Source organism: Leucopleurus acutus (assembly GCF_964270905.1).
Source record: "Leucopleurus acutus genome assembly, chromosome: 11".
NCBI classification, from domain to species: Eukaryota; Metazoa; Chordata; class Mammalia; order Artiodactyla; family Delphinidae; genus Leucopleurus; species Leucopleurus acutus.
Window position 1 is genome coordinate 57,741,520 of NC_139152.1, and position 16,274 is coordinate 57,757,793.

At 39.4% G+C, this 16,274-nt stretch overlaps 1 protein-coding gene across 1 annotated transcript in view; it reads right to left on the bottom strand.

Moving 5' to 3' along the window:
* Positions 1-16,274, bottom strand: part of PTPRR (protein tyrosine phosphatase receptor type R) — a 262,655-nt gene that overhangs the window by 92,126 nt on the left and 154,255 nt on the right. Inside the window, exons 5-6 of the mRNA XM_082849967.1 lie at positions 13,169-13,279; positions 2,679-2,941 (exon numbers count right to left, since the gene is read on the bottom strand). Of these exons, the coding sequence (XP_082706093.1) occupies positions 2,679-2,941; positions 13,169-13,279 (374 nt within the window). The remainder of the gene's footprint in view (positions 1-2,678; positions 2,942-13,168; positions 13,280-16,274) is intronic.

The following is a 16,274-nucleotide window of genomic DNA, read 5'->3' on the forward strand; positions in this document are numbered from 1 at the left end:
AGACTCTTTTAGGGGACAAGAAAGACTACTTCCTCCTGGTGTTTATTTGGTTAAGGTTAGGGTTCTACCCAATATGCCAATCATCTCTAGTTCTATCTTTTTCAGTTGGTGAATACTCTACAAAAAAAAAAAAAGTGAGGAGGGACCTTCAAGATAGCAGAGGAGTAGGACATGGAGATCACCTTCCTCCCTACAAATACAACAAAAATACATCTACATGTAGAACAACTCCTACAGATCACCTACTGAATGCTGGCAGAAGACCTCAGACTTCCCAAAAGGCAAGAAACTCCCCACGTACCTGGGTAGGGCAAAAGAAAAAAGAAAACACAGAGACTAAAGAATAGGGACGGGACCTGCACCAGTGGGAGGGAGCTGTGAAGGAGGAAAGGTTTCCACACACTAGGAAGGCCCTTCACTGGTGGAGATGGGGGATGGCGGAGGCGGAAAGCTTTGGAGCCATGGAGGAGAGTGCAGCAAGAGGGGTGCAGAGGGCAAAGAGGAGAGATTCCCGCACGGAGGATCGGTGCCAACCAGCACTCACCAGACTGAGAAGCTTGTCTGCTCACCCGCTGGGAGGAGTTGGGACTGAGAGCTGAGGCTCGGGTTTTGGAGGTCAGATCCCAGGGAGAGACCTGGGGTTGGCTGTGTGAACACAGCCTAAAGGGGGCTAGTGCACCATGGCTAGCCGGGAGGGAGTCCAGGAAAAAGTCTGGAACTGCCTAAGAGGCAAGGGACCATTGTTTCTGGGTGTGTGAGGAGAGGGGATTCAGAGCACCGCCTAAACGAGCTCCAGAGACGGACATGAGCTGTGGCTATCAGCGCAGACACCAGAGACTAGCATGAGACGTTAAGGCTGCTACTGCAGCCACCAAGAAGCCTGTGTGCAAGCACAGGTCACTATCCACACCTCCCCTCCCAGAAGCCTGTGCATCCCACCACTGCCAGGGTCCTGTGATCCAGGGACAACTTTCCCAGGAGAACACACAGTGCACCTCAGGCTGTTGCAACATCACGTCAGCCTCTGCTGCCACAGGCTTGTTCTGCATTCTGTACACCTCCTTCTCCCCAGCTTGAGTGAGCCAGAGTCCCTGAATCAGCTGATACTTTAACCCCGTCCTGTCTTGGTGAAGAACAGACGCCCTCAGGCAACCCACGTACAGAGGTGGGGCCAAATCCAAAGCTGAACGCCAGGAGCTGTGCGAACAAAGACGAGAGAGGGAAATTTCTCCCAGCAGCCTCAGAAGCAGTGGATTAAATCTCCACAATAAACTTGATGTGCCCTGCATCTGTGGAATACCTAAATAGACAACGAATCATCCCAAAATGGAGGCAGTGGACTTTGGGAGCAACTGTAGACTTGGGGTTTGTTTTCTGCATCTAATTTGTTTCTGGTTTTATGTTTGTTTTAGTTTAGTATTTAGAGCTTATTATCATTGGTAGATTTGTTTATTGATTTGGTTGCTCTCTTCCTTTTTTTAAAAACAAAATATATTTTTTCTTTTTTCTCTTTTTGTGAGTGTGTATGTTTATGCTTCTTTGTGACTTTGTCTGTATAGCTTTGCCTTTTGTCCTAGGGTTGTGTCTGCCCGTTTTGTTGTTGTTTTTTTAGTATAATTTTTAGCACTTGCTATCATTGGTGGATTTGTTTTTTGGTTTGGTTGCTCTCTTCTTTCTCTTTTTTTTATTATTTTTAACAATTAAAAAATTATTTTGATTTTAATAACTTTCTTTTCTTTCTTTCCTTCCTCCCTTCCTCCCTCCCTCCCTCCCTCCCCCCCCCCCCACCTCTCTTTCTCTCTTTCTTTCTCTCTCTCCCTTTTCTTCTGAGCTGAGTGGCTGACAGGGTCTTGGTTCTCTGGCCAGGTGTCAGGCCTGAGCCTCTGAGGTGGGAGAGCCGAGTTCAGGACATTGGTCCACCAGAGACCTCCCGGCCCCACGTAATATCAAACAGCAAAAGTTCTCCCAGATATCTCTGTCTCAACGCTAAGACCCAGCTCCACTGAACAACCAGCAAGCTCCAATGCTGGACACCCCGTGCCAAACAACTAGCAAGACAGAAACACAACCCCACCCATTAGCAGAGAGGATGCCTAAAATCAAAATAAGGTCACAGACACCCCAAAACACACCACCGGATGCAGTCCTGCCCACCAGAAAGACAAGATCCAGCCTCATCCACTAGAACACAGGCACCAGTCCCCTCCACCAGGAAGCCTACACAACCCACTGAACCAACCTTACCCACTAAGGGCAGACACCAAAAACAACGGGAACTAAAAAAGGTCTGAAGAACGTAAGAGCAGTAGAGGAATAAAGACACAGATGTAGAGAATGGCCTTGAGGACACCGGGAGGGGGAAAGGTAAGCTGGGACAAAGCGAGAGAGTGGCATGGACATATATACACTACCAAATGTAAAATAGAGAGCTAGTGGGAAGCAGCCACATAGCACAGGGAGATCAGGTTGGTGCTTCGTGTCCACCTAGTGGGGTGGGATAGGGAGGGTGGGAGGGAGGCACAAGAGGGAGGAGAAATGGGAATATATGTATATGTACAGGTGATTCACTTTGTTATACAGCAGAAAATAACACACCATTATAAAGCAATTATACTCCAATAAGGATGTTTAAAAAAAAAAAACAACAACATGTAGGGGGATCCCGTAAAAGCTCTTACCTCTCCTGAAGTCCTATGGGCTTCATTTTGAAAGGAGAAGGGCAGACAGAGGTGGTGGCTTTGATCTCAGGAGTGTATTGGCCTTGAGGGTCCACGACCACATTCAGTACCTTTGGAACCTGCTCGGGTTGGACCATACTGTTGGCTGTCTTGGCCTCAGACTGTGCTGGCTGTAATGCAATGGGTGATAGGTGGATCTCCTGATTTTTCTCTTTATCTTGTCTCAGGGAAAGCTGAAATTTTTCTTTTAATCTGTAAAGAATCTATAGAAGGAGATATAAAGGGTTCCTGTCACATTTTTTCATGTTCAACAACAAAGTATGATCTCCTCCATCCCAACCTAGAAGACAAACCAAAATAAGGTTTGATGATAATACAAGTAAGGAAAGCTTTCTGGGATGATTTCTCAGTTTTATGGTATTGAGGATTTTCCTCAAAAAGATATGCTATTTGTTTCTAGTTATGGAGGACAAACATATTAAATATATACATACATGATCTATTCCTCAAATATAATTCAAAAGCAAATATGGCTAATTTTATAAAAGTGTCAGATGTCAGTTTGATCACATGTAAGCTCTTACTCAAAGTGACTGAAATGGAAAACTTATAGAAGGAATAGCCATGAAATGGGGGTTTGTGCATGTATAGAAACAGAGATTTGTATCCAGTACAACAAATACTTGAAAAAAATTAAATTTAGGATATGTGTCAAAGAATAATTTGGGCAACCAGCATTTCCTTTCTTATCCCTTGCTCCTTTAAATTTTTAATGCATGTAGAAAAACCGCAGAAGTATCATGTTCCTTCATTCTCAGAGCTCTTTCTGGAATTGGCTAATTCAATCCAGAAAACTTTTAAACTTTTAAAAGAATTAGACTGACTTTGCTGGGACACTTCAGTGGACCAAGTTTGTCCTTCCTGTCCTCAGTCTTCCCTTTTTATCAGCCTTCCCCCCCCCACACCTTTCTCTCCTTTCTTTTAAAAATACTTATTAACTGTTATATTTTTATATATTTTTAATTTATTTTATTTTTTCAGTTTTATTAAGATATAATTGACATGTGACATTGTACACGTTTAAGATGTACCGTGTAATGATTTCGTATTTTTTCTCTTTTCTTGATAATAACTCCTTTACTCCAGTTCCTACAGAGAGTAGATGTCCTTGTGTTTCTTCAAGTCTGTTCTCAGGGAGGTGATTTGATAAGTTATTCACATGAAGTGGTGACTCAACCTGTAATCTGCAATTATAGCACTGATGACAGCAGCATCGTAAAAAACCTTAGGCCAATCAAACTCCCCTGTTTAATTTCTGGAGTCCATTAGCTGAATGACTTATATTAGGGGAGAGGGCAGTCCTGGCACTTGTCAACCACATTTACTCTAACTAGACTTGAGGCTAATTTTTTCTTTCCAATTGCCTTTAAATTCTAGTCACCTCTATATTTGAAATCTATTGAAAATATATAAGATTGAAATATATATTTTTTCTTGTTAAAGGATGAACACTGATGAGAATTTATTTCAGGAAAATTTTAGAAAATATTTGTCCAGTATTCTCAGAATATATTGGTAAAGAACAGTCTATGTGACAAAATGTGATTATAAAAAAAAGAATCAGGATGAAATAAAAACACAACAATCTAAGATGAGAAGGTATCAGACTGAGATTAAGAAGAAAAGAATTCAAAGAACTGAAAACTCAGCAGCAGGGTGTAAATCTTCTTTTAAGCAATAAAGAACAGAGCTGACAATGCAGAAAATACAGTCAGTGGTGGATATGGCAAAGTTCAGAGACTGTCTGGAATTTATAGCAAAGGATAAACAAATGAAGATGAAAACAAGAGAAAAGACGGGATATGGATGTCAGAGAAGAGTCATTGTAAATAATAAACAAGAATAAATGAGAGGGAAGCAGGTCATTCAAAATTATTTTTCAGTGCCCACTTACATTATGCCTTGTGTGAGGTACAGGGTATTCCGTTGTGAACAGAATAGAGTGTACCCTGTTCTTATGGAATTTAGGGATATGGAATGAAAAAAGTTCTTAGTTTTTTTTTTTTTTAAGTGTGTCAATTGAAAGAAGAGTAAATGTGAGAAGAAAATCGAGCAATTTTTGTGACTTGAGAAAAAACGAACATTACTGAGGATGCATGAACCCCGTACCTAGATAAATTGATGTTCATGTGAATAAAGCCAACAGAAAGAATTTCTCAGATACACAGCATCTCAGAAAATATATTACCTGTCTACTTTTCTTGAAAAATTTTACTCAAAATCATGAGAAATATGACTCAGAATAAAGAACTGAAGACGTAGAAATTGTAATATGAAAGGGAGCTCTGGAATTATTTAAACACAGAATGAAAATGAAATTTAATTATGTCTCAGTTCCAACATCTCAGGTTGTGATAACAGTAAAGAAGTTTGAGGAAGGCAGAGAAATAAAAAATAGGGGTGAATGTATGTTAAGTGACTTTTTAGTTAGGGATACAGAGGGAATGGGAGTTAGAGCGGTCACTAGAGGTCCTTCTGACCTAATTATACATTAAAGAAATTGCAGTCTAGCTAAATAACGTTTAGCTGCTGGTCCAAAGTCAGCAGTTAGCCATGGCAGAGCCAAACTCAAAGGCAGCTCTGCCTCACGGGCCTGATCACTTCCCACCCCTTACATGCTCTTCGCCACACCATCCTTCTTAAAGATTGACTCTGAAATCACATCGTCTGCCGATGTGATTCTCACCACTGGGTTTCAACAGCACCAAATCTGAGTATATCTTTTGTACATTGAAAGCTCTCTTTAAGGAAAAGGACTCTATGAACATATAAGGTGTAACTAGATATACATATTAAAATATGAAGATGAATACCCTTACCCCGTGCATAATGCCTAAGGATGGGGAGGTTTTTTCCAACTTACTGCTTCTTTTCAGTTTCTATAACCCTCAAATGGCAATTTGCCGCCATTCTGCACAAACAAAAACCACACTAGAACAATATCAATCAGATGACACATCTGTGTTAAGCTAAATACCTAATTACTAAAAAGATGAGGCAATTAGAATTTAAGGTGGGACAGCTTTTTATTTTTTTAATTGTAAGCAAGTTATTTTCCTGAATGAGAAAAACAGACATATCTGTAACTTTACAAAAATATATTTAATAGAAGATAATGCATATATTGTATATTCTAAGTTTTTCACATCTAACTATAATATGTAAATAAAACACTCACTTGCCTGTTTACATTTGGGTTTTGGAGAAGCATATTTCAAAAATGGAAATGAGAAAGCCAAGAAAATGTTGACCTTCTCCCTATTTCCTGACAGGTGACTTTTACGATGATGTTAGTGTAAAACTAGTTCAAGTCCAAAGTCCTTCTTTACCATTCGCGAGCTTATGTTCTTGATGGAGAACCTTTGCCACATATTTTACAGTCATCTGTTTACTTTATCTCTGTTTAGAGGTCAATTTTTTAATCTATATCTAGGTAGTACGTGTAAAAACTGATTTATACATCTTCAATTAGGGAAAAGTAGAACTTGGAGAATATACAGTGTTTCTAAGCAGAGAGATTTGGGCTGTCTGACAAAATGTGGAAAGAATTGGAGAGGTTGCTACTTGGCAATAGAGCAGTTGTCATGGAATTAAGCTCTAACCGAGTGTTTCTCAACCGGCGGGGATTTTGCCCTTCAGGGGACATTTGGCAACGTCTGGAGACCTTTTTTGGTTGTGGTACTGGGGTGTGTGCAGGGTGCTACTGGCATCTAGCAGGCAGAGGCTGGAGAAAATGCTAAGTACCCTACAATACACAGGACAGCCCCTTTCCCCCCTGACAGAATTAGCCAGTCCAAAGTGTCAGCAGTGCTGCTGTTGAGAAACTGGCATAAGGGACCTTAAAAATAATCTGGTATAATCTCTTCACTTCACATTTAAACCCAGAGCGGCTGAATAATTTATGGTAGGTTAGATATGAAGTCTAGGATCTGGGCTTCCTGACTTATGCCTGTAACCATTCTACTCTACTGTGTCTTCTAAATCCCCACAGCTTTCTTCCCAACCTCTTTTCCAAAGCCTCTGGAAAAGTGATGTCAGAAATTTTTCTCTGCACAGATAAAGATCTGGAATATACCATATGCATGTTTCTCTATATGAATGCACTTTGTTTCCAAACTCAACCTAAAAGCTGCCATAGGAATGGCAAGTCTATATATATATATATATTTTTTTTTTTTTTTTTTTGCCGTACGCGGGCCTCTCACTGTTGTGGCCTCTCCCGCTGCGGAGCACAGGCTCCGGATGCGCAGGCTCAGCGGCCATGGCCCACGGGCCCAGCCGCTCCGTGGCATGTGGGATCTTCCCGGGTCGGGGCACGAACCCGTGTCCCCTGCATCGGCAGGCGGACTCTCAACCACTGTGCCACCAGGGAAGCCCACAAGTCAATATTTTTGACTTTCCCTTTAAGAGCTTGTTGTTTCAATCTTGGGATGCAATAGAGTCACTTGGTAATTTGAAAAAAGAAAGAGAATGGAATATTGAATGAAAGGATCTGTAAAACTCAAAACTATAGCAGGAGAAAAAAATAATAGCAGGAAGAAGAGAACCAGAGAAACACAGTAATGAGAGGAAGCTAAAAAAAAAAATCCTATAAAGTTATTTTGCAGCTTATAATTTTCATTTAAAAAACCTTATTAAGTGGTACACCTTAAATTTACACAGTGTTATACGTCAAATATATTTCAATAAAAAAACACATAGGTGGGTAACACACAAAACATCTGTTTGGATTAAAATATGTTCAAATCTCAAAATGATGCCACCAACTAACAGTCATAGCATTTGTCCTTTGCAGTAGTTTATAGTTAGTTCTGAAATAGTTCATTCATTCATTTCTTTTAGTTTAAATGTGAATCAATTGCTACTACGTTCCAGAAACAACATTGTGGATGCAAAGATAGCACACAATCCTCGCTTTTGGGAGTTCACTGGCCTCCAGAAGAGAAAGATGGGTAAAAATGATGTCCAGTACCAGATACTAGGTGCAAAAACAGAGATGTGTCAACAGCAGGTATGGTGTGGTACACACTTATCACCTCTGTCTGGGTTGAATGTCTCTGATTAACACAGGCATTCCCATTTATTCCTGGACCCCTTTGTGGCCAGAAACAGATGTTCACGAGATAGTGTGACAGGACTGGAAGAAACTAACAGTGTGACTCCTTTATACATGAGATCGCGGTAAAGAGCCCAGCCTTTTAATCCAGATAGACTTGGGTTCGAATGCCAATGCCTCCCCTCAGACACCCACACACATATACCCACCCACTGCTTGTTCTTGGTCAAGTCACTTATCTTCTCTGATTCTTGGTTTCCTCTTCAGTAAAATTAGGAAACTAAAATACATTAAGTGTTTATACATAGGGCCTATAATTAATAATACTGTATTGTATACTTAAAAGTTCGCTTAGAGGATAGATCTTACGTTAAGTGCTCTTATCACAACACAAAATAATAATAATAAATAAAGAGGGCAGGAGGAAACTTTTGGAGGTGATATATATGTTCATGACATAGATTGCGGTGATGGTTTTATGGGTGTGTGCTTATCTCCAAACTCGAGTTGTTTACATTAAACATGTACAGCTTTTTGTATGTCAGTAAAGTGGTTTTAAAAATACATTGTTTAGTACCAGGCAGTAAATTTAGTACCAGTAAATGGCAGTAAATTTAGTACCAGTAAATGGCAGTAAATGGAAGAAAATAATTGTTATTATTGTTATTTTTCTTATTATCGAGAGGGTTGTATTTTGAGCTAAATGGTTTTTATTAACCAGAAAAAAATTGAAAATTAGTTTGAGACATGCCTACTTTGGTAAATGGTTCTGTAAACAAAGGGTTTCAGCTAGGAATCTAGTCCCATTTTCCTCAATCCCTAGGAATTACATATAACATATTAGAAAAGTATGGCTATTTATGTCCACCTTTGACGTGCATTTTCTTTGTGATGCTTGGGCTGTAGTAGGTAGTCTGATAAAGAATTTCCTGCCTCAGCTACCAAGACCACGACTAGAGAAACTCTTTGGATGACACATGAATGGCTCTTCTATGGGTCTAACAAGCCAGAACTTTTATTGACCCAAACAGCTCCTTTTTATGTGTTTTCTAAAATTGCTTTTCAGTAGCGATCTGGTTTATAGACAGCTCTACCTACATTCCATAAATACCTTTTCACTTGTTAATAAACCTCTAAGTGCACTGAAGATCTAATGTAGTTGATAAATGGTGTTCTTTCTATTATTTATTCCAACTTAGGGACTAATTCTTCTTAGTAATATATTCCTCCACCTAAAACAGACTGAATGGATTGGAAGTTGCCCACACATTTTTTCTTGGAAAATTGTATTTGTCTATTTGTTGCACCACCCACTCTACATTCACATTTGAGAGGTGCTAAATAAGTCACACATTTGAAAATGTCATGCATGTCTAATTTTATGCCTGGCAACACACATTTTTTCTTAAATTTTAAGGAAAGTAAATAATATGCCACATTTCAAAAAATTTGCCAAGGCTTATGTTATTGTTACAGAGCACATAATCCTCCATGACAGCAATTCACCTATATAATTTCATAATAAAACCACATGCTTTTCATTTCTATGATATGAGAAAGGCTTGGACACAAATAATGGCATTCGATCTTTCATAAACATAATTAATGCCAGAGGGAAATTTCTGAGTGATATCTTTTCCTTTGCCATGGAATCAACAAAATTATGGGAAACAGAAACCAGAATATACTTGTTTGAAAATCACAAAAGTGATAGTATAACTATTACTGAGAGATCCAAGGAAAAACTTACTTTAAATCAAGATCAGTATCAAAAACATTTGAACAAGTACAAAGATAAGCTTATTTTAGAGAATCACATTTGACTAGTCCTTAAATGTGAACTGTTTACTTGTCAGTGGTTAAGCTGTATCAGATAAATATAACTTCATCTTAATCCTGTCTATCAGGTAGTATTTATTTTTCCATCAATATTAATTCCTTTCTGTACTACTGGTTCCCCTGTTATTTTATTTTATTTTTTTTGCAGTACGCGGGCCTTTCACTGTTGTGGCCTCTCCCGTTGTGGAGCACAGGCTCCAGATGCACAGGCCCAGCGGCCATGGCTCACGGGCCCAGCCGCTCCGCGGCATGTGGGATCTTCCCGGACCGGGGCACGACCCTGTGTCAGGCGGACTCTCAAGCACTGCGCCACCAGGGAAGCCCCCCCTGTTATTTTTAAAGTGACTCTTTCACTTTAAAAAGTAAGAGAGTGTTTGAAATATATCATTCTACTACTTTTATTTATTCAAGAACTGTTGGAATACAAATCAAAATGTGTTTCTTCTCTCTCACTACCCGCCATCTCCAATGCATTCCTCTCCCAGGAAATGGAAGCACCACCCATCCGGGTAGTCAGTCGAATAATGTAGGAGTCACCCTTCATTTTTCTCTTTCTTCCTCCCAGAGAATCAGTACACAGCAAGTCCTGTCAGTTCCACCTGCAGATAAATCTCCATCCTTCACCCCTCTCCATCTACACCACCACCCTCTACTCTGGGCCGCCATCATATTTCTCATCAGGCTAATACAGTAGCTGCCAGAAGGGTCCTCCTACTCCCACACTTCACCCCAAGCTCTGTCCCCAACCACTTGCCACCAACAGAGACCACAATCTTTTAAAATATACAAATCAGATCACATCAAAGCTCTGCCTAAAACACTCAGCTTACAGCCTTCTTCTGGAAACCAGCGAGGCCCAGCTGCCCCACCTGCCGTATCCTCTGCCAGGGAGTCCCTTCCCTACATGTTCGTATGTCTCAGATGTCTCCGATTGCTCCACTACCTATTGCTTCAGCTCACTATCATCTCTTCATGGCCCTTAAGGCTTTTGAGTTTCTACAAAATTAATAAACTTTATTTTTTAAAAGCAGTTTTAGGTTTACAGAAAAACTGAGCAGAGAGCACAGAGTTCTCATATACCGCCTCTCCCATAGCTTCCTCAGCAACTTTCCCTGTCATTAACGTCTTGCATTCGCATGGCGTACTTGTTACTCTTGAGCCTACACTGATATGCTATCATTAATGAAGTCTAGAATGTGGATTAGGGCTCACTCTCAGTGTTGTACATTCTATGGGTTTTGACAAATCCCTAATGTCATGCACGCACCATTACAGTATCATACAGAATAGTCTCACTGCCCTAAAAGTCCAACTATTCATCCCACAGCTTCTGGCAACCACTGATCTTTTTACTGTCTCTATAGTTTTGCCTCTGGCAGAATGTCATATACTCGGAATCACAGAATACGGTCACTACTTGATTTTTGAAAATGTTAATGTAATTATTGTCTGGGTACCCCTCTGGACTATAGGACTCATGAACACAGGGACCTCATCTGTCTTGTTCCTTCCTTTGTCCACAGGGCCAACAACAGGCTCACAGAGAGCCCTCTGCAGGAATTCCTGGATTGAATGAATGGATGAATCTACCTACCAGCCCAGTAGGGAGCAATCACCTACACACTTCTGAAACATTCCTTTCTCAGCTTGTTCTAGTAACTTTGGAGTAGCCTTATTTAGATTTTTGAATTTTACATGGATGTTTTGCAGACACTGGGAAAGGAAGAGTTAGTTGTTCCCTGGCCCCAGGTAGTTGAGGGTGTGGCTACTACAAGTCCTGTTACTACTTGCGATCAGTATGTCAGGCAGGAGTTCATCCAGTCATGGTGGATACAGGGGCGCCCCCTGAGCTGGAGATGCAGAATCTGGAGCATATCTAACAAGTGAACGGCAACCTCTGCTCTGTCTCTCTCAGCCCTCTAGGACTCACCAGCTGCTCCGGAATCTGCTTTCCCACTTTCCTCCTTGCCTTTGCTCTTCTGAATTGTAAGTATTTACTCCCTGAATAATCTCTATTTTTATCACTCTGTATCCCTTTCTATCCTCCCCTTCCTTCCAACGTTCCAAGCAGAAAAATACCCTAATTGTGACTTATGAGAGGGAGGACAACACTTGAGATTTCCTTTATTTAAAAAAGAAGAACCACATATTTTAAAACACAATGAACCATAACAAGGAACCACACCCTCTCTACCTAAAAAATGCCCAGAGGTCTCTGCCAAAATTTCCATAAAACCTCCAACTTTCATTAAAATTCTTTACCCTTAATCTCCACTATTTAAGATATAAAAATCTTAAATTATTCTTTTGTTGATATTGTCACAATTTTTAGAAATCTTCTCTCTTAGTGCCTGGCCCATAGGAGATGCCTCTAAATTCATGCTAATAGAAACTTCAGAGTGCATGGGAGCTTGCTACTTTCTGTATTTTAGATTCTAGGAAATATGCCCATCTTCACGCTATTCAAGGCCTTAATTGTTTTATATCCTTCAAGTTGAGACCCACTCAGCCTCTGTTTTCCAAAGGGAGCCCTAACCTTTCTAACATAAACCTCTTCCAGGAGGAGGAGCAGAAATAAACAAAATTCATTAAGACACTTCGCAACACTATTGCCTGTGGGAAGAATAATTAGCATGATGTCTTTGGGGGGGGGGTGCTGTTAAAAACTAAGGAAGGAATGTTTTTTAAAATGTGCAAAATTAAAAAGAACATAGCACACAGGAAGGAAAGATATTAAAACCCATCTGCAAACTTCAAATATTTTAAGTTATATCACAGAATTTTCAAAAGAATAGGAAAATCTTATCATTCTATTAGAAAGGTAACTGTTAACTCATTCAGTACCAAAGAGCACTGCCTAGTCTAGTGTGTTTAGGTTTATTTGGGGTTCTATGTTTTTAATATGAAATACACTTTTAAAGTCTTCATATCTATAATTTGTAATTTACAGGGCTATTTGCAGTGTATTCTTTCATACTTTTACGTTATTCATTCACCTAAAAAATTAGTTGATATGGATTGTTTAGCCCTTTAGCCTATAATCATCTCCTTTTCATGCCTGGAATTTCATATATTACTTTCAAGGCCCTTTAAAAATAAGAAAACCTTATTTTTACTCATTAAGAAGTAAGCTTGCCCCAAGACATATTTCTTTATAAAATTTTTCCCAAGTTGCACAAAGATAATATAAAAGAAGAAATAAAGCAAGTCCAAAGTGTACCCATGAGACTTAAATGGCTTTGAGGATTCCACTGACCTCGGTAAATCACTTTCTAAAACTTCGTTCTCAGGGTTGATCAAGTTACGAAAAGCCTCAGTGCAATTACAGCCTTATTCTGCAGGTCAGAATCCATAATTCCGTAGGTTTTCCTTTAGCTATCACTCTGCTGTCAGATGTGAAATATTCCCAACCTATCAGGGTCATAGTCTTGCTTCTGTTCTCAGTCTTTTCAACATTCTTTTGAATGGCAATATATCGAATAATATTAAGCAGTGGGCTCAGTAAAGGATAAAATATATAAAGAAGCAAACTTACCATCAAACACGTTACTATAATAACAAATATGCTGAGAAAAATGACAACAGCATAAAATCCTTCTTTGCTCCAGATTTTGTCCGCTTCGTGCTGCCCTTGTAAAACATTTTTCTTTGAAAGCAAAACAGAAAGTCCGATGTTAAATGAGAGCTTGAGGAGACTGGCGTTCTTATCAGACACTAAACATATTTTTAGCTTGATTCCATTCAGTGTAGAACACACCTACATCCCCCGCTGCCAGAGCTGCTTCTCAATCTGATCTAAGACATTGGATTGCCGTTCTTATAGGTTAAGACGCTATTTTATCTCCTGTACAGGAGCAAGCATGCCCGACATGGCACATAGGGCCTTAGGCTTTGTGAGTGTCCCTCAGGGTCTCTCTTGGAAACTACCTGGTTCACAGGTGAGAGAGTTCTGTCTTTTCTGTGCTGAGGAAATTGTTTATGAAGCTCTCCTTACTCTGCTTTCAGGCTCCTCCCATAACATCAACACCCTGCTTTACGTGCTGTAATACTGCTCTCTGCTTTTAAACAGAAGTGAAACAGGTGCAAACAAAATCTCATGATGCATCAATAAACAGAGCAACAATGTCGGCATCATTGCCTTTTTTTTGTTTTCTTTTATGAAATCTTTTTTTTTAAAATGCAGTCTATTTTGTCAAAATCTGATTAATGTACCACTTTAACCACATAAATTGTTAGGGTTTTATATTTTATTTAAAGCAACAGGGAACACCAGAATGTCCAGAATTATTTGGCACTATAAGGGAAAATAGTTTTACTTTAATTTATTTTTCTCTTTGTTTATTTACTTAGCTTACTATTTGAAGGGTGGAAGGGTAGAGAAAAAGCATGAATAACATGTGAATGAGTGATTTAGTTTTATTTTACCCATTCTTTTTAAAAAAGCACATCTACTAAAATCACATCTTATAATAAGGCAATGAAATTTAATAATTCAGTGAAATTTATAGATTTATGGTTAAAGAAAATTGAGCTTGAAACCAAATGGTCCACAATTAGGAAAAAGTATAAAGGCTAAATCAAGTCAAATGCTCCCACTCATCTAAAATTACATTTTGTTGGAGTCTGCTTTTTTCCCTTATGGTTGAGATGTCTCTAATGATTAAGAAAGCCTTGAGAAGCATGATAGTGAATGATGAAAAGCCACATGGAGGGTGGCCCTGGAGAATGAGAGGTCGTCTTGTGCATTCCAGCGTCAGATGAATTCCCAGCTTAATGTAACCCCTGGGATGACTTCAGCCTATACTATGTGGAAAAGAAGAACCACCCAGCTGATCCTAGTCAACCTACAGAATCATAAGAAATAAATAGTAGTTGTCTCAAAAAGAAAAAAAAAAAAAGCCTTCAGCAAAACCTGTACTTGTAGGTGTCTGAACCTGGAAATCATTGTTAATTATTTTTCAAGGCTTAAAAACAATAAAATGCATTCCACATTTGTAAACTAGACAAAAAGAAATATTTGCCTTGAAAAATATTTTATGAAAACTTTTATCCTGAAACTCAAGCGAGTCTTGGTGGGGAGTTGAACAAAACAGAATGGAAAGGATCTCTGAGTTCAACTGTGGTTACAATAACTATGTGAGGAAGACTTCTATTGCTTGAAGTAGTTGAGTTTCCATTTCCTTTGCTTGTAAAATATAGATATGCTCACTGTAATATCTTGCCTTCTTTAAGACACAGACACATTTATAGATGCAAGAAATGATTTATGCATGTTTTTAAAATACATAAATGGTAAGTTGATGGAGAATCTGAAAATACTTGCTTGATGAAATGAGTAGAAACCAATATGTCCTGAAAAGGAAATCTTGGGGTCAAGTGACAACGTGTCTTTGACTCATCGACCTTAGCCAGATCATATTTTATTCCTATGTCTCTGTACACATAGCTGGAAACTAAGAGAAAACTCTTGTAGAAATCAAGTATAAATATGGAAATGAGTTTTTTTGCAGGCAAGTAAATAGCATCTATTGCTTGCTATAAAAGCAAGCCACTTAAGCCTTCAAGTAGGTAGCATAAACTTGTCAAATTTAAGTGTGAGAATCTGAGCTTTAGTTCATGTAAAATTTGGATTAAAAAAGGAGTGGTTAGGTGGGTGGAAAGAGATTTTGTGTTCCTAACCTGATTTGGTTCCTTTCTTGTTTTTCCTACTATAGTTCCACACCTCCTGGAATACCAACAGGTTCCTTTCTGCTTAAGACAAATCTATTTTGTTTTCTCTTTTAACCAAAGCAGTAATGATGGAGGAATTAACCTCCCACCCCTCCATCCCCCGCCAGCACTTAGAAAGACACATGTTTTGAACTCCTAGAACTTAGCCACTGCACTTTCTTGGTAAATAGATTTCCTTCTGAGTCATGCTAGCCCTGCTGAGCACTACTATATTTATACAGAGATCTAAAAACCTTGATAAGGGCAGGGTAATAAATGGAAAAGTTTGTGGTTAAGATCCCACAAGTCATAAGATTGTAATTCACAAGAATCTCCAATCTAACCTTTGTATAAGGTTAATGTGATGCCTTTCACATTTTTTTCTTTTTTTTTTTTTTGCGGTACGCGGGCCTCTCACTGTTGTGGCCTTTCCCATTGTGGGGCACAGGCTCTGGACACACAGGTTCAGAGGCCATGGCTCACGGGCCCAACTGCTCCGTGGCATGTGGGATCTTCCCGGACCGGGGCACAAACCTGTGTGCCCTGCATCGGCAGGCGGACTCTCAACCACTGCGCCACCAAGGAAGCCCATTCCTTTTACATTTTGACAGGGGACTGAAGGTTCAATAATTCAGAGGCTCCATGGCTGGGTCAAACCAATGCGCTGTATCATCTTAACGTCTTATGTCACAACAATATCACTTTCCCTTTAGCTTTGTGGCAGTGAAAGAAGCTGCTGGGTTTTGTTTTGTTTGATTGTATAAAATTTGGGCAGTTTCCGGTACCAGTAGCAATGGCTTCTCTATCTCCTGTTTAATAATTTGATACACTAGAGCTTTCTTTTCTTTTCTTTTTATTAAAACCAATTCTGACCCCAAATGCTGGGAGAGATGATACAGAGACTTTCAGAGCTACATCTCTTTAGAGAGATG